Source organism: Stigmatopora nigra, chromosome 9 (genome assembly GCF_051989575.1).
Source record: "Stigmatopora nigra isolate UIUO_SnigA chromosome 9, RoL_Snig_1.1, whole genome shotgun sequence".
In the NCBI taxonomy this organism is placed as follows: domain Eukaryota; kingdom Metazoa; phylum Chordata; class Actinopteri; order Syngnathiformes; family Syngnathidae; genus Stigmatopora; species Stigmatopora nigra.
The window spans coordinates 10,391,397-10,412,592 of record NC_135516.1 but is presented as its reverse complement, the minus strand read 5'-3'; the positions used below and the strand labels follow the sequence as shown (position 1 = coordinate 10,412,592).

Below are 21,196 nucleotides of genomic sequence, written 5' to 3'. Positions count from 1 at the left end.
GGCAAGAAAAGGACTGGAATGTGGCTTTCCACACTTGCTCTTCTAACAAACAGTCTTCCAAGGAGCATGCAGGAAGCCTCTACCAACCTGCTGATATTGATGGCCGTCCTGGCAATTTAGGTGTCCTACATTTTAGCCACTATTGCACAACGCAAACCAAGATTTGTCTTGTGTTGAAATGCACGTAAGACGGTGGTGTCGTCTTTCCCTTTAAGGTGAAAATTGTGTGATTGATGACTGCAGAGGAGCCACAATGACAAGAACTTTCACAAGTCATATCTGTGAAGAAAGCAGAACTTTATTTGAAAATGCACAAACATAAATTAGGATTTTGTCACTACTTTAATTTGTAATAAAGAAAACGGCACACACAAAACATTTTTTGGACTTAGTGAAAACAGAAATCTTATTTTAAAAGTTAGTTTTAGCCAATTTAAAAAGGAAATGAACTTTTGTCCCCCAAAATTTAACTTCTTTTTACGGAGAAAAACTTATATATAATCATTTTTTTACCCCCTATTTGTGCTGTGTGCCCCTAAAGTAAAAAAAAACTTTTCTTTTTGTTAACAATGTAAATGGTTTCTAAATGACCTTTGTTTGTTTTAAAACCCCCCAAAGTAATAATTCTTAGTAAAATAAATTTTTGAAAATTATCAGGTCTTTTCTGGGTTGTTAATAACCTTTTCAATTCATGTATATTTTGAATGAGTTTTAATCGAACTGCAAAATCTTGTTTTCTCTAGTAGTCGCTCGGTTACGAGCAGTTGTACTACAAAAAATGAATTTGTTCATATATTTAATATTTCATTTGTTTTGAAATTGCACTGGACACGACACTAAATGTCATTTTGACCAAAGTATTCCATGTTAGAAGATCACGTGGAGTTCAACAGGGGTGTCCAAACATTTTTCTGAACTTGGAAATCCTTCTACTTTCATTGATTAAATGAATCAAATTTTTTTAACAGGTTTTTAAAATGTATTTTTAAAATGTGTTACCTTAGTGGCTGCTGCCATTGACGGCCAATCCATTTTGACTGGGAGTTCCAATCACGCTTTTCCATGTTGAAAGGATTTGATTTCTATAATTGTCAATAAAAGTGAATGAGTTAAAGGATACAAAAAATACATATATTTACAAGAGGACAAAATTATACTTTACCTACATTATTTTTACATTAGTTTCAACATGTCGTCAGGTTTTGTGCACTTGACTGATACGAGAGACGTTGTGAATGTTAAGGATTGGAACTGAAACCGAATTTAAGCTTCTTGTGTTGACCTTATTCAACAATATTTGTATTATTTGTTAAGGGCAATACAAATTGGGGAAAGTTTGGACACCCCTGGAGTAGAAGATGGCTTTTTTTATGCGTACAAACAAACGCACACTGTAGACCAATCGCGGTTCATTTAGGAGAAATTACTTGAGTCACTTTTGGTTGTTATTTTTTACATATAAGTTTGTATTCTTAACTTATTGGATGCCATTGACGGCAAAGGAATCGGACATCTGTCGTCGTCAATGGCAGCCAAATAACTCACCTTATTGTGTGGAGTCTGATGTTAATGGTTTTCTTTTAAATGAATCAATGTTGCATTCAGGTACATTTTCATGAAAACGATGATGCTGGTGATGAAGAGAGGAAAATGGAAATGTTTCTTTAAAGCTGCTTTTGTTTTGATTATTATTACTGAAGGTGAGAGCACGCTGACTGTGTTCTTTACATGCCGAATGTATGCAGATATATGAAACGTGAATAAAAGTGGGGGGAAATGAAATGAAGTAAATATGTGACCTGATTTTTACCTGTTTGTTCTGATGTTGAAATTCTCAATGGCAGCCAACGAGTTAATTGCCCTGGATCGTCACATACACACACTTGCACGTGCGTAGATTCTAAAGTCTTTATTGGTCAAGTCGAGTAGAATGACCACTACAAGGGAGAAATCTCTAGCATTTCTTCACAAATAAGAAAAGAAAGATAGAAAAGAACTATTCCCAACTCCTTCTGTCCAACTGTAGCTTTTTGGTGGGTCCGAATGCGACTACCGTCTCACAATGATGACATCAACACCCGACAAGCGTGTTTATAGCTACCGAAAAAGCTGACGTTGAGCTACTTTGCGGAGGTTAAAGACAAACTCTCTCCGCCCAAAACGAGTGCATTGCATTTTTTACAACAGTGGGAATGTTGTTACCGGTTTTTGCTATGGGTATTTTGAGGGCTAACAATCTTAATTATATTAGCAATTTTCTATAGTATAATACGTCAAATAAGTGGAATGGACTTTACCACCCCTATAGTCAGTAAGATGTCACTGCATCCAGTTTTAAATGGCGCAATAGCATTTTTTCTTATTGTAACAAATTTCGACGCAAAATCCAGTTTTAGATTGAAACACGATTTAACAAGATTTAACTGTATAAAGGGCAAGAGATATGTATATACGTTAAATTCTTTTTTTCATTGATATCTTTCCTATTCTATTTTTGTGGTTCAAAGCCTGTTCAATTTACATTTTTTTTCCTCTAAAATTATACTAGATGAAAGAAGACATTTATATTTACGTGTGTATTCAATAAAAAAAAAAAATAATAATAGATTTGTGTGGGCGCAACATTAGCTTGGATCGCTTCTGGTTATTAACGGTATGTCATTTTTAGATGGGATCTGCTTGCTGTAGTTACAACTTAGTCCAGTAGGGGGGAGTGTTTGCTAGGAAATATTGGTAAGGGAGAGAAAAAGAGTTGTGTCGTGTACAGTAAGTGTGTGGCTCTCAGTATGTTGTGCACGACCTGTGCCAGTTCAGCTTGGTCTTCTCCACTATTTCCTCTTCTTCTTCTGCTTCTTCGTTGTCGTCCTCGTCGTTGTCTTTATCCGACTTGGCGTTCTTCATTCTTCCCACGTTTTTTTCCTCCTCCCTCCGTAGATCTTCACTCAGCGCGTGAGCTCCTCTCACGTTCTGGAGGGGAGAAAATATGTCAGCATCGTCATAGAATTCGGCAGCCGGACGACCGACGTTCGTCAGCGGGCGTCAAAGGGTTAACGGTCCAAAAAACGGCCCAGAGTTGCGATCGGATTTACCAAAGTAGGACAAAGTTGCCATTAGTAGCGAGTTAATCATTCAAAAAGGGCAATTGATCTCAAGTTACGTATACTACTACGTATATTCCGTAGTACCTCCATGGGGTTGACAGTGATGTTGAGCGCAGACTTGTCCCATTCCATTTCAGGTTCTCTAGCGCCATCTTCTTCCTCCCTGGAGCCTTCTTGATGAGTGGCGTGGATTCTGTATACGCCAATGACCACGATGACCACCAGGGCGGCGATGCACACCACGATGACCACGGTGGCGGCCGGAGGTGCCGCTCCTGTCGCTGGGTGATCCATATTTCAAAAAAAAAAAAAAGTTAAATGGGCTGCCTATGATAGACGTCCAAACTATCTGGCAGCAGGATTACCCACAGAAAATCCGGGCAAGAAGAACATGCAAACTCTACCCTGGTGGACTGACACGGATTCGAACCCTCGACTCCAACACTGCAAGGTCGACGCACTAACCACTAGACCACCGGGCCGCTATTTCAATCTGATTTTAAGCTAATTTTTATCAGGGAATCTTACAATTTATGACTTTTCGGCGGGTCGCATTCCACATTTCTCTGACCTGAGATGCGGGAATTGGACGTGCGTATCAAGAGTGGGTGGTGAAGGGCTCTGGAGTACTGCGCTTGGGCGGCCGCGTGGTTGACGTGCTCCGCCGGCCTAGCGTGGTGAAGGACGCTAACCTGAGGAAGAGCAGGAGGAGGAGTCACTCGGACGACGGCTAATAATTGGAGGAGGGTATAGAAGGGCGCACCTCCAAGATGAATTCATTGCTAGTGTAACGGCCGTTGAGTTCCGAGCAGGTGAGTCGAAACCTCCTGTCGCTCAGCGAGGCGGCTCGCCAGTTCCTGTAGCGCACTTGACGCAGCGTCTGCTCGTAGTGGGCCATGGAGTCCACACCTGACACGCATACCGACCGTCACTCTCGTTTTCTGGACTATAAGTCGCATTTTTTTCATCAATTAGCAGAGCAATTAGCTAGTTTTTTTTAAGACTAGTTATCTAAAAACTTTTCTTTCAAGTCGCGACTTACACTCAAGTCTGGAAAATACGCTATTCAATGAGCCGTCAATGAAACATCTTCATATTTAAGTAGAATGTTGGAAGCTAACCGTAGATGGAAATTCCCGTGGTGGAGTTGGCGGCGTCCAAGTGTTTCCCCAAAAGAGCGGCGTGATGAATACTCAGGCTCTCTTTCAGCGGATTCAGCTCGTCTCCGATCACCAGGATGTCGCAGTAGTCCAGGTTGTGCATCACCTCCATCACCCCCGTCCTCCGGGCTGCGGGGGCGGAGTCACGGCGGTGAAAAGGGACGCCGCTCCTCGCCCGAGGCCAAAAGGTTTAACGCTCACCTCCGCCGCCGAGCCCGCCGGCGCCCCCCTTGGCTACGGTGCTGGTGATGGAGAGTTCCTGGAACGGCGCCACGCCCGGCGGAGCGCCCAGGTCGGCGGCGGCTCGGAGCAGTCGGCGGGGACCGCCGATGGTGATCCGGGGTTCGCTGGGCGGCCGGACCGTCAGCATCGCCCGGACGTCGGGGACGGAGAGACACGCTTCGTCGTCCCCGAAACATCTGAGGAAGAGAGGTGTTCCAATATATTTGCAATATTTGCCAACGAGGAAGGCGTTTGGTGGCTCACGAGACGGCCGTGCTGATGCGGAGGCGCCGCAGGCCCGGCGTGGGAAACTGCCGAGAGTTGATGTAGGACACTTTGGTCATGGCGGCGTTGACGCTGTCCACGTCGTCTCCTTCCACCACCAACAGCGACTGCGCTGGGTTGAAATGGAACTGCCAAACGTTAAAAAAACGGGGGGAATACTGTAACAAGAATTTCACTTTAAAAATGACCCCAAAATAGACCTCAAGTGTACAAGGTTTTAACTGTGTAAAAACAAAATCCCCACCTTGATGTCCTTGGCCAGACTTTCCAGAGAGTTAATATCCAGACCTTCTTTGCAGGCCTGCAGGCAGGAGATGACCTTCTGGCTCTCGATGCGCCCCGGACGCACCGTCAGGCCCGACAAGCCGCCGCGGAAATACTGTGCGAACCTGGGTTTGGACACTTCTCCCCCTAGAGGGCGAAAGAGAGCGGCCATCATTAAGAAGTAAAGCAGGTTAAGACAACAACAACAAGAAAGGTCAGACAATATTTCTAGAACTTTCTCAACAGTGGGGGACCTGGGTTCAAATCCTGGTGGGTGGGTCCACCTGTGTGGAGTTTTTTTTGTTCTCTCCCCAGGCCTGTGTGGGTTTTTCTAAATAATCGGACCCAATTTCCCAGCACGTGATTGGATCGTCCATCTTTGTAAGTCCCATAAAACCGCCATTTTCTTATCAAGCGAGTCGCTTTCTTCAAAGTTTGTCAACAACACAACAAGCGAGGGGCGGAGCCTATTGTAGCAGGAACAAAAATAAATCCATGTATAAATTGAAAAAAGCGCCGTTCCCTAACGTGCGTTAGCTTAACGGCGCAATGACAGGCCGCTACGGCGCTACGCCGCGATGCCGCATCGCACCGCTGTGATTTTTTGACAGATGAAACGGATGTTTGTCCTGAAACGCTCCGCAAATGTCACGGCACGGAAATCCATCTTTTTACAGCCGATAAATCGTCCCGCCAACGCGCCAAAACGTCGCTTCCCATGAAAATGCGTGTCACTTTTTTTTTACGTTGCTTTAAGTATAGATGTCACTTTTTTTTTTGCTTTTCCATTTATGCATTAGCTGCCAGTTTGGGGACGCTTCGACTGGCGCACGTCACCCCTTTTCCATCCGGGTGCGCTTTTTGGCGGTTTTATTTTATTTCGTCAAGCGTGGGCTGCCTCGGGGGACGGCGTGGGGGCGGGGCTGACATTTTTTCTCCCTTGTTGTCTTTCCAGCCACATGCTTTTGCTACAAAGTGGGCAGATGGACATTTTTAGGGCACTTTTTACAGATGCCGCTGTCACTTTTATGGTGGCCAATGTGGACTATCGGGTAGAAATGAGGGTAAAAACTGGAGGGAGGGGTCGGGGTAATAAACCCCGCCCAGTCAAAGACCAATTAGCTATGGCGAGTTCACTTTAAAAAAAAAAAAAGACAAAAAAAGTGCCCTCATTTTCATGTATTTTGACTTTGAATTTCTGAGGAAGAACATTTGAAAACAGGACTTGTTTTATGGTGCTAAAAATGTTGTGCTGTAGAAAATCATTTAGGAAAAGAAATCTTTTCAATGCGCCAGTGTGAAAGGCAATCTGGCCCGCTAATGTCCCGCAAAGTTATCGCTGGCAGCTTAGCGCGGCTTAAATCGCCTTCGTCGGGACGCAATAATCCGCCCTCGGGGAATTTTCTCACTGCGCGGGCGGCGACCAATCGGGCCTCCATAGAAGAAAATTGCAATCAGGCGCAAAAGGGCGAAAACGGATCCGTCGTCGGAACCTGAATTTTTGGGTGTGGCCAGGCACCGTGAATCGGGGCCGAGCCCCGCCCCCTCAAAGCCCACTAGCTTTAGGCGTCTGGCTAATGGAGCGAGTCTCCAACGGCAGCTTTCAAAAGGAACGGCGCCTCAGTCTCTATTTGTTTTTCTTTTTCTCTCCGACATGGACTTCAAACGTGCTTTTCATTGGGGATTTGTCGCCCGTAGCGACTAATCGCCGTTTGTGGGGAAAATGGCGTCATTTGGTGGCGCGCTTCGGGAAGGAAACGCCGACTCGCGTGGGAGCCTTTTTCATGCTTGGACTATTTATGTTTGGGACAATTTATTGTACAAGCCCGTTTCATTCATCGGATGCCCGATGGCTTTTGACTGGGAAGGATGGCAGCGGCAACAAATATGGTTTTGGACCTTGGTTAGCTTTTTCACATTTGCAGTTTTCGCTAGTATTCAGAATTTTTAGTTTATTGGGAGTTTTTCAGACCGACAGCATGTCGGCCTCACAGTCCAGGGGTCGTGGGTTCGATCCCTGGTCAGTCTTCAAAGTGTGGAGTTCTCATGTTCATTCCAGGCATGTGTGAGTTTTCTCCGGGTACTCCGGTTTGCTCCCACAGCCCAAAAACATGCATGCTAGGCTAATTGGCCTTGAGTTTGTCGGTCAATTATTGAAAATGGACGAGTTGTAAAGAGTCCAATCCTTTTTAGATCCACTTTGAAGGAAGTGGTAAAGTCATTTCAAAATAAATGTACCTTGCCAGCAGGCCCCCACGGTCAGCTGCGTATCAATTTTGGAGGCTTGGATGGGCCAATCGTCCGTCACCAGGTAGGGTTCGTAGGTCACGCCGTCCACAAACAGCGTGACGGCGGGAGACTCCACATTGATCACGTAATAGTGCCACTCTTTGTCACAAATCTGCACAAGGAAACAAGGATGGAGAAGAAAAAGAAGAGATGGTCGGTCACTAGGCAACAGCAAGTCACTGGCTCACATCAGTGCACATGATAGCAGTTAGCCACAGTTTAGCCTTGCTTAGACTGCCTGTGCACAAAACTAGCAACTCCTTCACCAATACTTTGTACTTATACGAGTACTTTGGCGTTCGATAGTCCGGATCTGCGGCGCCCCCTAACAATCCGTCCCATCCGTTGCGAAACAAAGCGCGCTTCTAATCTCACCCGCGCAGAAGCCGAGCTATGCGAGCGAGCAGGTAGATCAAGCGGATAAGCGTTAACCACTTTCTATGCTTTTTTTTGGCCACTCCCAACCTTTTTTGGGTGTTTTTTTTAAGGTAATTGAACCCAGGCGCGAGCGTGTCATAGATCCATCCAGACAAATTGCCGATTGCTTTCACGGGAGGCAAATTGGAAGGCTTATCACCAGGTGGGATGCCATGCTAAGAAATGTGCGAGAGGAACAATCGACCCCGGGGTAGGAAGACTGGTTTGAGCCAGTTCAAGTCGTTGGCCGACATTGACATTGATTGAGCCGGAATGGCGGACAAACGTGTTGCATGACGAATCATTGGGGAGTGCCATCTTTTGTTTTTTTTTTGTTTACTATTAGTCGAGGCTTTTCCCTAGGCTTGCGTGGGTTTTCTCTGGGTACTCCGGTTTCCTTCCACATCCCAAAAACATGAAAGCTAGGCTAAATATGCACTAAATTATCCCTTGCTATCACTGATTGGTTGTTTGTCTCCTGGCTAGGATAGGCTCCGGCACCCCCCGCGACCCTTGTGAATTAGAAGTGGTTCAGAAGTGAATGATAAAAACAGCTGTCTGTCTCATCGTGCCCTGCGATTGGTCGGCCACCGATTCAGGGTGTCCCTTGCCTAGTCCCTGTAGTTAGCTGGGAAAGGCTCCGGCACCCCCCGCCACCCTTGTAAGCAATTCGGGAAAATGAATAAATGAATGTATAGCGTTGTGTAGGTGCAAGTGGGCGGGTACTGATTTGGGAGGAGGAGGAGGAGTCAAATTGAAACCATTTTTACTATTGTTATTATAAGATACATTTTTGATCAAATGAATAAAATGCGACTTTGATGTATTCTGAGGCGGGTGGGAAAAATACGATCCATGTCAACAAGATAAAAAAAAAAGAAATAAATCAAAGTGTGCTTTGCCTTGTGGGCTTTCGTGTGTGTCGCAGGCAGGCAAGGGTAGGCGGGCGGGTGGGCCGTGCATCCCACAGATAACATACGTTAGCGCATATAGCGCACATGGCTACGGGAGATAGCATTGAAATGGCTGGCCAGCTTCTTCTCCCCAATGATGTCAAATGGCTTTTTACTGCCGACTCAAGCTCGGCAGCGCACACGCGTAGCCAGGAATCTTCTCTAATCAGCTTAATAAACTTCACTCGGGCTTGTTGACGAGGACTAATGTGCTAGCGCATCAATCTAAAAGACCTTTTTCACTCTCCTTGATTCCCACTAAAACCTATCCTCAACCCAAAATGGCTTGGATGGATAACTTTATTCATCCCGTATTCTGGAAATTTCATGGGAAAAGTTTGACTTATGGATTGTTTATGTATAAAAGCATTCAATTCAACATTGCTAACAAGGCTAACCACTAACTGACACTAACACTGACCTGCTCAAGCTTCCAATGGAATTCTGCCGGTCTGAAAGTATCCAGCTGGCTGAAATCTCTTCGAAGCAAGAAGACCAGGCGGCAGTTGTGAATGTACAGCGAGTAATGGTGCCGGTTCATTTCTGGAACAACCCAAAAAAAACCACACAAATCAGACCGGCGGAACGGCGGGATGAACGTGAACGGGGGTCCGGGATTCGCCCCTCCTCCCTCACCGGTTTTGTCAGAGTTGCACAGTAAGGTCTCCTTCTCGGCTCGCAGTCCCGGGCTGGGACCGTGTTTCATCCACGTGGCCACGGTGAACTGCTCGCTCAGGTTCTGGGGCACCACGCCGTCGGGAACGTTGGCCGCCTGACCACCGTCGAATCGGTAGATGAGGTCGCTGTCGCGGCTGCTGTCCGTCACCAGAGAGCGGGTCCAGTTGGCGGACGGGCTCGGGGCCGGGAGGAGGTCCGTGCTGCCCGACGCCGCTCCTGGAGGAAAAAGCCAAGGCGCCATTGTGGCTACTTTCATATTCTTGGAGCATTTAAGATAGTGCTACGCCTCACTGGAATTCAATTTCAGGCTTTATATTTCAGATTGAAATCTTAGATTAGATTAGAACTTTAGTGAAATGTGTGCATCCATTTTCTGAACTACTTATCGAGGAATTATGGACTGCTCTAACCATTGATGGATTGGACGGCCCTCGCCGTCAATGGGCATGAAGAGTAATGAGTTCGTACAAATTCGTCTTTTTAATGAAATGCGGTAACCAAGGTCACAATTTGGAACGGCCGAAGAGACTTCATTAAGGATCTGAAAAGAATTCCGAGCAGAGAGCAAAGCGCAATAAAACGGAAGCCCACATCAAATGCAATTTCTCCCGTTTAATTAAAATTGCATTGAGTCATCACGGCGACCTCTTGGCGTTTCAAGTCAAGGCCTTCCAAATCCATCCCTCCCTTTTCTCTCTTTATTCTATTATTGCAAAAGTTGCTGACCTATTTCTTTTCTTTTAACAACTTGGTTATTTTTTTACCAAGCTCCTCATCGGACAAAACTTAGCTACTTTGTGTAAACAAAGCAGTATGTCGTGAATGACTATATATATATATTTTGTACTGTATTGACCCGAATATAAGACGATCCTTATTAAAAGACGACTCTAGTATTTGGACTCACCGCAGAGTTTTTGCAGAGACTTCTCGGAGTAGGTTTCTCGGTCGCAACCCTTCCCGATGTGGTTGGTTTGCAGCTCCACCGTCACCTTGACGCCCGAAAATGGCCCCCCGCACGTCTCCAAGCGCATCTTGGGGAAGAGAGGCTTGCTTCCGGTACCCGGTTCGTAGTCCACACGCTTGGTCCAGCCTGGAAGAGTCACAGAGGGGGGTTGAGTGTTGTTATCTCCGGGCCCGAACCGTATCTGGTACTTTGTTTCAACATGCGTATCTGACAAAATGAACAACCGTTGAAGTGTCATTGGCTAACATGAACCACCTGTTGAAAACCTTCAGTTGGACGCACCTTGTTGTTGTTATTCACGTATGTGAGCTGGCCTCCCAGCGACCCCTGAAAATGTTGACTTTCCGACTGCTAACGGAGCAAATAACAATATACTCGCTAAATAGATCACCATAAAAAGCAAGAAGTGTATTTTTTGGTATTTTTTTTTCAAGAATTCTTAGCTGTGTGTCTGCCTCCAACTTTGTTTCTGTCTTTCCTCCCTTGAGTTCTCCTTCTTCATCTCCTTCTTGATTCCCCTCGCTTCCTTCCCCGGTCGGACTTTTGAGATGCTGTCAGTGCTGACAGGTGAGGCGGCAGGGGAGAGTCTCTGCCTTGGATATGGGGCTCCCCCCACAACTCCCACTTCCCACTTTTTTTTTTCTTCCCGCCGCACTTCAGAGTTTGATTTCCGCAAGACGTGGCTTCCAAAACGAAAACGGGGAAAAAAAGAATCCCTGGAGGAAAGCCATGTGGCGGGCTTGGAAATATTCCTCAGGAAAAGAGTCCTGGATCCTAGCCCCAATGTTTTTTCATTTTGGATTTTTTGGGGGTCTTTTACTGACCTTGCCATCCCGCTTTGCAGACGGGCTCCACGTGGATATGCACGGCCACGTTGTCTTTGGCCATCTTCTGACCGCAGTCGAAGGCCGTCACGGCGATGTCGTAGCTCTGCCGCTTGTCGTAGTTCAGTTGCTCCGTGTTTCGGATGTTGCCTGAAAAGTGGATTCATTCGTTTTCAGTCCGGTTGATCGTGCAAACAAGAATGGCGGGGGTGCCGGAGGCTACCCAAGACAAAAGGCGGCGGATGAAGAAATGACAGTTACCATTGCGGTCGATGGCAAACGGCGTGTCGGGGGTGACGATCTCATAGTTGCAAATTTGGCTATATTGTGGAGAGCAATCTTGGTCCCAAGCCTCCACCTGTGGCGCCACCCCAAAAAAACAACAACAAAAAAAGCAATTGCAAGCTATTATATAGAATTTAGAGCATTTTGTGGACTCAAATCCATCCAAAAATGCTGCCACCAAGGAGACTAAATCATGAAATGTAATTCTAATGAACCATTTCTTAGCTTTTTTTTTTAAATAGAAGCCAATTTTGTTGGATGAAAGTCACGTGACAATGCCAAGAGTTGTAAAATGACCTGCAAAATGCTGTCGTAGATCTTGCCTTCGACCACCGAAGCCTTGTAGAGAGGCTCGCGGAAGATGGGCCAGAACTCGTTGACGTCGTCTACTTGAACGTGGACCACCGCCCTGACCACAGCCCAGCGGGAAAGCCGCCCGTTCCGTATCGATCCGTGGAGAGAAGAAAGAAAGAAAGAAAGAGAGAAAGACCGCAGACGGAGGGAAGAAAAGCACAAATCCATCAGGGGTCATCAAACCTTGCCTCAAACCATTTGGATTGCCTTTCTAAATCCCTTTTGATGCCACTAATCACGGCGTCCAACTTTTAAAACCACTTTTCTGCATTTCCACTTCATTCTTTCAAAACAGAATAATTAATGGCAGCCAATGAGTTAACAAAAAACCTTAAAATGTCCAAAAAGTCAACTAGAAATGCCCCAAAATCAGCAAACGAACAAGAAACGTCCTTTAAAATGCTCCAAAAATTGACGCGACTCCCCTAAAACCACAACAAAGTGACAAAAAATCAAGTCATGGCCTGCCATTGACAACGATAGACGTCCAATTCACTCATTTGCTACCATTGAGTAAGTAAGTTCACTTTGTGAGCCAAATCTAAAACGCTCGTCGAGCCAACGGGGCTTCGACACCCCTGACTTGAGCGCCGCCGACAGAATGGCGTGCGTGCGGGCGTCGTGACATTGACGGACGCGGCGTTGACGGCCTACGATCGAAGCCGTCGCCGCCGGGCGGACGCGGGACGAGCCGCGGAAAAAAATTGGCCCGGCGGCTCAGAAGGTGGGAAGAGAGAAATTGATGAGCTCGGGGAGCGGCGGGACGAATTTCCCCCGGCGGAAGAGGAACGGCGTGCGAAGCCGAGCGCGCGTCCTTATCGCCACGTGACATTCCAAATAGGCCTCATTAAGCTAATGTCATTAATTTGCCAGATGCGCGGCGGATGTGACTTACGGGGAAGGTCACGGGAAAGGAAACTTGGATGAGGGATCACACTGGAATACATTGGATACAGAAAAAAAAACGAAAATTATGCTGATGATGATGAAGAAGGTGAAGATGATGATGGTTTGTTTCTTTTTCTTTTTGTTTTGAATTTTTCCATTTCTGGTTGGAGGGCAATTTTCCCCCAAAAAATGAAGCGGACAGATCTTGAAATTGCACTCTGCTTGTAAGCTTCTGGTAGAAAATAAAATGGATTTATGGCCTTAAATAGGCTCAATTGTGATTGGTTGGAGTGAAATCCCTTTTCTGACCTTTGGCCTTTGACCTTTGACCTTATGACCCCAAAATTATTGATGTCTGACCTTGTTTTTAAAAAATATAGTTATATTTAATTATTCATAATTACTATACCTAAATATAAATATATAATTCCGCAGAAAGGAGATTGGTTAGCATCCAAAAAGTAAAAAGAAATTGAACTCTATACAAAAGCCTAAAACAAATGTTTAGCAACTTTATTGTTATTTTAGGGAGCAATGTGATTTTTTTTCTCTAACTTTTGCGACAAAAATTAACAAGTCACTCATCAAATAAATATACAATAGAACATTTTAGAATACGTGTCAAGCGTGACGGTTGCCGTGGTTGCCGCTGGCTTTCCATTGTGCGCAAAGTGAAATTTTGACGTCGCCCACAAAGACAAACACAAAAGATGAATTATGCATGAATTATTATTTTTTTTCCCCATTTTGCACAATTCCCGTCAAGTTGATTTGCAGCGAGTTAAATTTACCGAAAAACTATTTTCTCCAAGTTTTGGCATTTGAAAGGTGATGCGTGTCAAGGTTGAATATTATTTTCTTATTTTGTAATATTTCAGCGGCATTTTTTGTCAGGGAAACATGAAAACTATTTAGAAACATTTTTTTTTATCATCAGAAAGAGAAGTTTGCCTGCATTAAGGTCAAAAGATTCTAATAATAAAATAAAATAAATAAAAAATATATATATATATATATATATATATATATATATATATTTGACTTGAATATTTTTCAAAAACAATTGATTTTAAGCCTTTTTAAGTACAACTGTATCAATAAATAGGAAAAAATATATATATACTTAAATATTTTTCAAAAATAATAGATTTTAGGCCATTCTAAGTAGAACTGTATCATATTTATTGTTCTGTTCTACTTATTCATCTACTATTGTAGATACTTTTCTTAAAAAAATTAAATAACTTTGTTCATATTCACTATTTTGCTGATTTCCCCCCAGAAAAATCATCATAATCAAGAGGTTTAAACGGTCAATTTGACAAAAAAACCCTTTTAGTCAATAACCGACGAATTGCCCACCTCGCGGTTTAGACCTACGATAAATGCCATTTTTTCTTTTTAAATAGAGTCAATAATGGTAAGATTGTTGTGACTGACTTGTGTGATTTCTTCCTGTCGTCGCCGGCGGGTCCGCTGCCGCAATCGTAGGCCTGGACGATGAAGGTGTACTCTTTCTGGCTCTCGCAGTCCACGCCGCCGCCGGCTCGGGCTCGCAGGACGCCTTCTCCCGACGTGCCGTTCAAAACGATGGCCTCGAACGGAACGTCCTGCCCGGAAATCTTGAAGGCGCAAATTTCACCTGCCAGAAAAAACAACAAGTAAATTGGACGTCGATGACTGTCAATAGTAAGCAATGACTTTATTTTGCATCATTTTAGGGCACTTGCGGGTCACTTCCCGACAATTTTGGATCATTTTGAGGGATGCTTCTTGTTCGTATGTCACTTCCTGCTGATTTTTGAGCAATTCCTGCTGCTTTTGAGGGATTTTAAGGTTCCTCGTTCACTCATTGGCTGCCATTGACGGCAGGGGGGCAAAAATGTCCATGAGTGATAACCATCATTATGGTAAAATAAATGATTCCCAGAAGAGCTGAAATTGTGGGCCATATGGCAACGATATGAGTGATTAATTTGTCCAATCAAAGCACAGCTCCAGCAGTGAGCAATAAAAAAAAAAAGGTAAAAAGAATGTTCAGAGTTAGCTTTAAGCTAATTCTGTGAAAACTCAACTTAACGTACTCATGGCAACCTTGGCAAAAATCCTGTTTTAACCCCATGGTCAGATAGATTACATTATTTATTCCAGTACCTCAACCCCCCCCCCCCCCCCCAAAAAAAAAAACATCATTTTTGGTGTTATTTGTGAAAAAAACGGCGAACCCCAAATCCATGACGCAGAGAGGTGGATAATTAGAGTAGAATGGGAAGTGAGCATCATAGATAATTGCAAAGTAGAATACGTGGCCCATGTAAAAATCCATTTGCACAAATAATGATAGCGGGCAAACAGACGACGATTAAAGAGGCCAGCTTCCAAACGGAAGTGCGAGCGGCGGCGGCGGCGAGTGGCGGCGGAGCCCCCGTGCGCTCGTCTCTCATTAATTAAATGACAAGACGTGGGGGGCTTAGTTCAGGCGAGAGAAGTGAAGTGAAGAATCAAAGCTCAAAAACGGAAGTTCCATGGCAAAAGCCACTCCAAAAAAAGCCTGTAATGTCTCTTTTTGCTTGAAGTCAAAGCACCTTTGTTCCAAAATTCACATCTCACGATAAAGTACTGTGAATTGGATGCTAACTTTAATCCAGGCAGCAAGAAATTCAAATAATAGAGTGTAGTGTATAAATACATTCATTCATTTTCTGTAGCACGTAAGGATCTGGGGGTGCTGGAGCCTATCCAAGCCCGCTACGGAGACAAACAAACCTTCACGCTCACACTCATACCCATGGGAAATTTACACAGTATATACATACACAGTATTTATATAAATGTGTGTACTTACATACGGAAGAGATTTTTAGCGGTTGAACAATTAACGAAGTGTCCTTCAATTCGACTTTTCTGCCATTTTCGAAATGTGACAACTCGTCTGAGCTTATTAGTCTTTCTTTCTTCTTTTTTTTTTGGGCGGCCCTCCATGGAGTAGAGTCGCTGCCGCTGTTTGACTTTCCTGATGAGAAGTGATATCTGGCATTGTTAACGAGTAAAAGCTGATTAGGACGGGGAAGTGTGTCCCACGGGCGCGTGGCTAATTGGCAAAGTAGATTGTCACTCCAAATAGAAAGTGCAAGAAGGAAGAAGGCGCCGTCAAATTCATTTCTAGCAAATGTCAAACCCTGAATTTTCAAAAAAAATATGAATAAAAATCATTGAATCTTCAGCCTTTTTTTTTTACAAGACTGTCATTAGCCTGGCTAGCAATATGGCGTTGACTTTATAAAAAACACAAGAATTTCAAGGGAGTGAATGGAAAGCGTTCCCCGGAGGGAGGGGGGCAGGCGCTAGCTAAGTGGCCACAAAGAAAACGGATGCGCCCGGCGCTAGGCCTAAGTACACGTTTGCTGACTCAGGAAGAGGCCAGATCAAATCTGGCTTCAATTTCCATACACCTCGCATTTTCCCCACCACCCCGGCCGGCCCCCCCACCGTTTTTCGCTGGCCCGCCTGCCGCTGTAAAATTGAATTCCAAAATGTTTGTCACGACGGATGGAGCAGAAAATGGATTGGCGTCCAAACTCAAAGTGTGACAAGGGAGGGGGAAGAACTTTTCATTGCTGTCTACAAACAAAGTTGTTCTTCTTCTTGTTGTTAAAAGAATTTTGAGGGAGACAACTGACCGGTGGACAAGTGGTCAGCAAGACGGGCTTGCAGTTCTGGGCTCCGGGGTTCAATCCCAGGTGGGTCCTCACTGTGTGGATTTTGCATGTTCTCCCTGGGCTTTTGTGGGTTTTTCCAGGGTTCTCCGGTTTCCTCCCCCACGGCAAAAGCATGCATGCTAGGCTAATTGGTGAGCCAAATTTTCGTTAGCATAATTGGTTATTTGTCTCCCAGGGATAACATGTAATCTCCACACATCCAGGACCCAACTGGGATCGAACCCTCGAGCCCCCAACTGCGAGGCGGACCCATTCACCGCTCCACCGCTATGTCAAATAAATATCAGAAACCAAAAACAAACATTATATGTCAAATTAATGGTAAAATAGAAGAAATATGGGCCTGTTCATAAAACCTAGCACGTTTTTTTTGATAACTATAGCACAAAGAAGAAAAAAAACTGCGGCAATGAGAGTTGTTGGTTGAAATGCCGCGGGGCAGCGAACTGCCTGCCTGGCTCCAAACATCCAGCACATGATTCATTTAACTCCAGCGGTTTGTGGGAGTCAAAGGGAGGCTCCCGTGCAGCGACTCGCCTGCCGGCCTGAACGCCGGCCAGCCCCCATTCCCACTTGACCCGAGCCGAGCGAGCGAGCGTGCGTGCGAGTCATGGCGCCCATCACCATGGCGCGCTTATCCGGGCCCATCTGTTATGCTCCCAATGATGACGAGTTTTACTATACAAAAAAAATAATAATAAAATACCCAGATTGAACATCCAGGAGTAGCGCAATGTCCGTTGAAATGAAGCCAAAAGTGGAAGAACATTTTGATTGACGGTATGAGGAATGAGACACTGTTCGATTCCTGTGATTGGGAGTGCGACCAGTTGACCGCCTCTATTGATAATATTCTTTTAATGTACAAATTAAAACAGAATCCAAAATGATTGGACATCTTTGCCATTTAAAAAGCAGTAAAAAATGAGCCTCAACAGGAGGAAAATGACTTTTATTTCTTAAAAATGACTCCTGAAACTCCATAACAATTGAAACGGATGTCAAAGGTGGTTTTGTTGTATTCACCACTTTTCTTTTTTTCTTCTTTTCTCGCTTTCAGACTGCGACTCAACGGGGTCTTCTGTATCTTGACAGGCCAATTAGGACCCATTTGCATATCTTCCCGTCGCCGTTTTCTCGGCTCGCGCGAGCGTAAAAATGGAGTCGTCTGGCTTTTGAACCTTTCCAGCGAGTCGATGGAGCGTCGCCGTTGTGCCATGGTGTCATTTTTCTTCTCTTCTCCTATTGGTTCACGGTTAAATGACAGGAAGGAATGGACGTCCGCAAAATCTGAAGTACGGTATATTGACGGGTCGGAAAATTCCATTTCAATAGGAGAAGAGTTGGAAAAATGGTCATTATGGTTATTATTATTATTGTTGTTTTTGTTGTCGTTGTTATTACTTCCTATTACTATAGTATTTGTTTATGTTTTATATATGCTGTGGTGGCCAATGTGTTACACGGCTAATAGAGATTAATTCCAATTCACGACAGAAAAATAAAGGTAAAATGATGGCATAATAATATACTTGGGAAGCTATGTTATGCTAGCTAGCGGCGGTCAAACCTGCTAAACATTCCTTATTGCAAGTGCATTTTCCCCCAAAACAATCAACTTGCAGCAATTGACTCATTCATTACAAACTGATTAATGTCAGCAAAATGGATGCAATGGCATCAACGCCATGTCATTATTTTTCTCCTCTCTGATGGATGTCTTACTGTTTTCCCTCCAAGGTGAAAGAGACAAAACAGTAATGCGTTCCGCAGAGACACCTTGAGATTAACATCTGTTTTGTAGGGAAAAAAAGATGGAATGATAGAGAGGAATCGCCTAGATAAACCAGGACGGACAAAAAGACGTATACGTGCGGGAATGTCAAATGGGAACTGGCCGCCGTACCACGAAAATCTGAAAAATATAGTACAAATGACATTGGACTTGAACACATTCAGACCAAAGTTAAATTGTCTTAACAGTCAAAGTCAAACGAGTCCCTGTTCACAAATGATAAAAATAATGACGGTCATGTTACAAATTGTACGCTTTACGTCGAGTGCTATGTTTTCCGAGTTGTCCCTAAACGCACCGCATGAGTACACCATCTTATTCTAACGTATTTAACTTTTTCAAAGTATTTCAACATCAAATTCCGACTTTAACGGTGAAATCCTCCTTCCTGAAGAGCTCCCCGTAGATCTCACTAGATGAGACTATAAAATAAAAATAGACACCTCCTATAAAAGATTTTTAAAAATTTAACCCATTCTGCAATTTCCTTGTCAGATTGCCAACATAATTGATTTTTTTTTAATACAGCTTCTTGAATTTCCTTTCATTTTCTTCCGTGCCTAGCTTACATCCGTCACCCTCGAGAGCACAATCGTTATTATTTTCTATTTCCGCTCTCAAGGGCTTAAAAGAAGGGGTCTCATCAATTCACCTCTTCTATAAAGGTTGCCAAGTAGCCGGCAGCGTGTTGCTACTCTATTACGTGAATTACGGTGAAGTCGAGGGCTAATTAGGATTCGTAAACGCCAGCTCGCCACCCGGGAGGTGAAGTGTATTTTCCCGGACAGGGGGGGGGGGGCTCCGGGGTCAATTATGGCGCTGTAATGCTCTTAAGTGACTCATTTTCAGCACATTAGGCCACTTTGCGTTTCATTTGGCAGAGAGCCGTTTCGCGGAGGATAGGGGCGGGGTTTACCGCTAGGGGAGGTCCCACTTACTCGAACCGGGAAGGTCGGCAGCGGATGAGCCAACGTTGCCGTGAAAAGGAGCTGGCAAATGTGGCTAGGCATGTTTATTGGGCGGGTAAATGAATAAAAAAGGAGGTATTTTTTTGGTCACGGCCATGAGATGACCTACAAGGACCTTTGCTTTGCCCTTTTTGTGTCATTTAACGTGAGGACAAGAGGGACTGCCACTCAAAGGTGAGCATTCTGGCAGCTAGCTGCTCGCTCTCGCTACGCTTCAGCTCTTGGGTGGCAAGAAAAGAAAAGAAAAGAAATCTTTTATTCAAGCAACGTGCTATCGGCAAGAAGAGCAAAAAAAATCAAAAAAAATCCCTCCAACGCTATTTATTATTAACTCAATGGCTGCCATGAAAACAAAGACAAACTTCCAAATCAATGAATTTGAGGAAGCAGTACCAGGATACTACTCTGAGGTTGTATGTATTCTGTCCATAAGGGATGTGTGTATAAAAATGTCCTTGTGTCCCGCCCCCCCATCTTGGTGGGCACTGTCAAATGGGGCTCCCCAAAGAGCCATTTAGTTGTCAAGTGGCGACACTCGGACTGTCAAGAGCGCCGACGTGCACCACAGGAAACGCCAAAGAGAAAACAAGAGTGCACTTGTTCCGGAAGGGGACGCCACTCAATGCTTTCAGTGCTTTGGACGGGACAACTTGGCAACAAACACTTCATTTTTTTTGGTCTTTTGCATGAAATTGATTATATTTCTTTCAAAATTATAAAATCATTCACAACAATCTCTCCAATTTACCAAAAGCCATAAAAAATGTGCTGAAAATTGACATTAGATTTCTTTGGGGATCGGATCAATTGCCCCACCCTCGTCGAAGTTGTGCATGCCGTGGGCGGAGCCACAAAACCATAAAAGAAATGCTATTTGATCTTTTCTAATTGACTTGAAATGTTGTTTATTTGGTCAGCGCCTGAAACGACGGCGTCGGCTCGACGTTTTGGACCTTGACGAGCGGCAAACGGCTTCCCGAAACGCCCCAGACGGGTCATTTGGGCGCCAATAAAAAAACACTTTGAGCGCGTATGGGGCCATTAGCCGAGACGGATTAGCTTCCCGACTGAATCTTAAACGAGAAGCCGGCGGAGACAAAGAAAACTACTTTTGATCCTTTTCTTTTTTTTTTCTTCTTCCTTTCCCGCCGCCGCCGCCTACGCCGCGCTCGCCGTTCGGCCCGTTTGGCAAACGGCAAAAGGTCAATTCCGGTGAGCGATTGCCCCGAGAAAACCCGCCGTGGCGCGGACAGACCACTATTTCATTCCCTGACAATAGCTAGCGAGGAGACCCCGGAAAAATGCTGCGGGGGCTTTCTAATTCATCTCTTTTTAACAATGGTCCACACGGCGGGGGTGTCGGAGTGCCTCGCCGTGGCTAGCGGTTCTTTCGACGGGGGGTGTGGGGATTTGTCGTTAAGTCGGGCGGCTCCAATTTTAATTATACTGGTCGTGCGATGGTTCTCGTGCAAAGTCGACATGGTCGCCGGTTTGAGCCCAAAGGCCACGCCTCCCCCACGCATTGAATTTTAGCAACATGGAGAAGACCCCCAAGTTGATGTTTATTCATATTAACGACCCAAAAGGCCATATTGCTTCATATTTAATTAAAAATTAACATTTTCAAATTTTCATTGTAATACCAAGGATTAAAATCATCAAATTATAACCACAGAGTCATACATTGTAATATTACGGGTGGAAAACGGTAATTGAAGTCGTTCGGTAAAAAAAAAAATTGACAGATGAAAAACCTACTCATATTTTGACCAAAACTTACTTCTAATTCAATATTTTTGGAATTGTTCTCTAAGTGGGACATGCTAAAAAAACAGGTATGTACAGGTGAGTGTGGGCGGGGCTAACCTGCATAGGGTACGGGGGCGTCCTTGTCCAGAGCGACCAGCGGTGGGTCCAAAAGCACCATGTCCGTGTTCTCCGTGATGACGCCGTGGTAAGAAGCTTCTATCCACGGTTTGTGCTTGTTGACTGCCAAAGAGACCACAAGTAAATATTCATCTTTAAAC

General features: G+C 44.6%; 1 protein-coding gene across 1 annotated transcript in view; it reads right to left on the bottom strand.

Annotated features, from left to right (window-relative positions):
* Window positions 1–1,894: 1,894 nt before the first annotated feature.
* clstn2a (calsyntenin 2a) overlaps window positions 1,895–21,196 on the bottom strand; it is a 31,350-nt gene continuing 12,048 nt past the window's right edge. The window contains exons 2-18 of the mRNA XM_077723777.1: window positions 21,036–21,158; window positions 14,128–14,329; window positions 11,743–11,854; window positions 11,422–11,518; window positions 11,161–11,310; window positions 10,277–10,462; window positions 9,328–9,585; window positions 9,113–9,234; window positions 7,271–7,433; window positions 5,013–5,179; window positions 4,748–4,896; window positions 4,480–4,680; window positions 4,223–4,392; window positions 3,865–4,010; window positions 3,673–3,793; window positions 3,186–3,382; window positions 1,895–2,967 (exon numbers count right to left, since the gene is read on the bottom strand). Of these exons, the coding sequence (XP_077579903.1) occupies window positions 2,782–2,967; window positions 3,186–3,382; window positions 3,673–3,793; window positions 3,865–4,010; window positions 4,223–4,392; window positions 4,480–4,680; window positions 4,748–4,896; window positions 5,013–5,179; window positions 7,271–7,433; window positions 9,113–9,234; window positions 9,328–9,585; window positions 10,277–10,462; window positions 11,161–11,310; window positions 11,422–11,518; window positions 11,743–11,854; window positions 14,128–14,329; window positions 21,036–21,158 (2,750 nt within the window). The 3' untranslated portion in view covers window positions 1,895–2,781. The remainder of the gene's footprint in view (window positions 2,968–3,185; window positions 3,383–3,672; window positions 3,794–3,864; window positions 4,011–4,222; window positions 4,393–4,479; window positions 4,681–4,747; window positions 4,897–5,012; window positions 5,180–7,270; window positions 7,434–9,112; window positions 9,235–9,327; window positions 9,586–10,276; window positions 10,463–11,160; window positions 11,311–11,421; window positions 11,519–11,742; window positions 11,855–14,127; window positions 14,330–21,035; window positions 21,159–21,196) is intronic.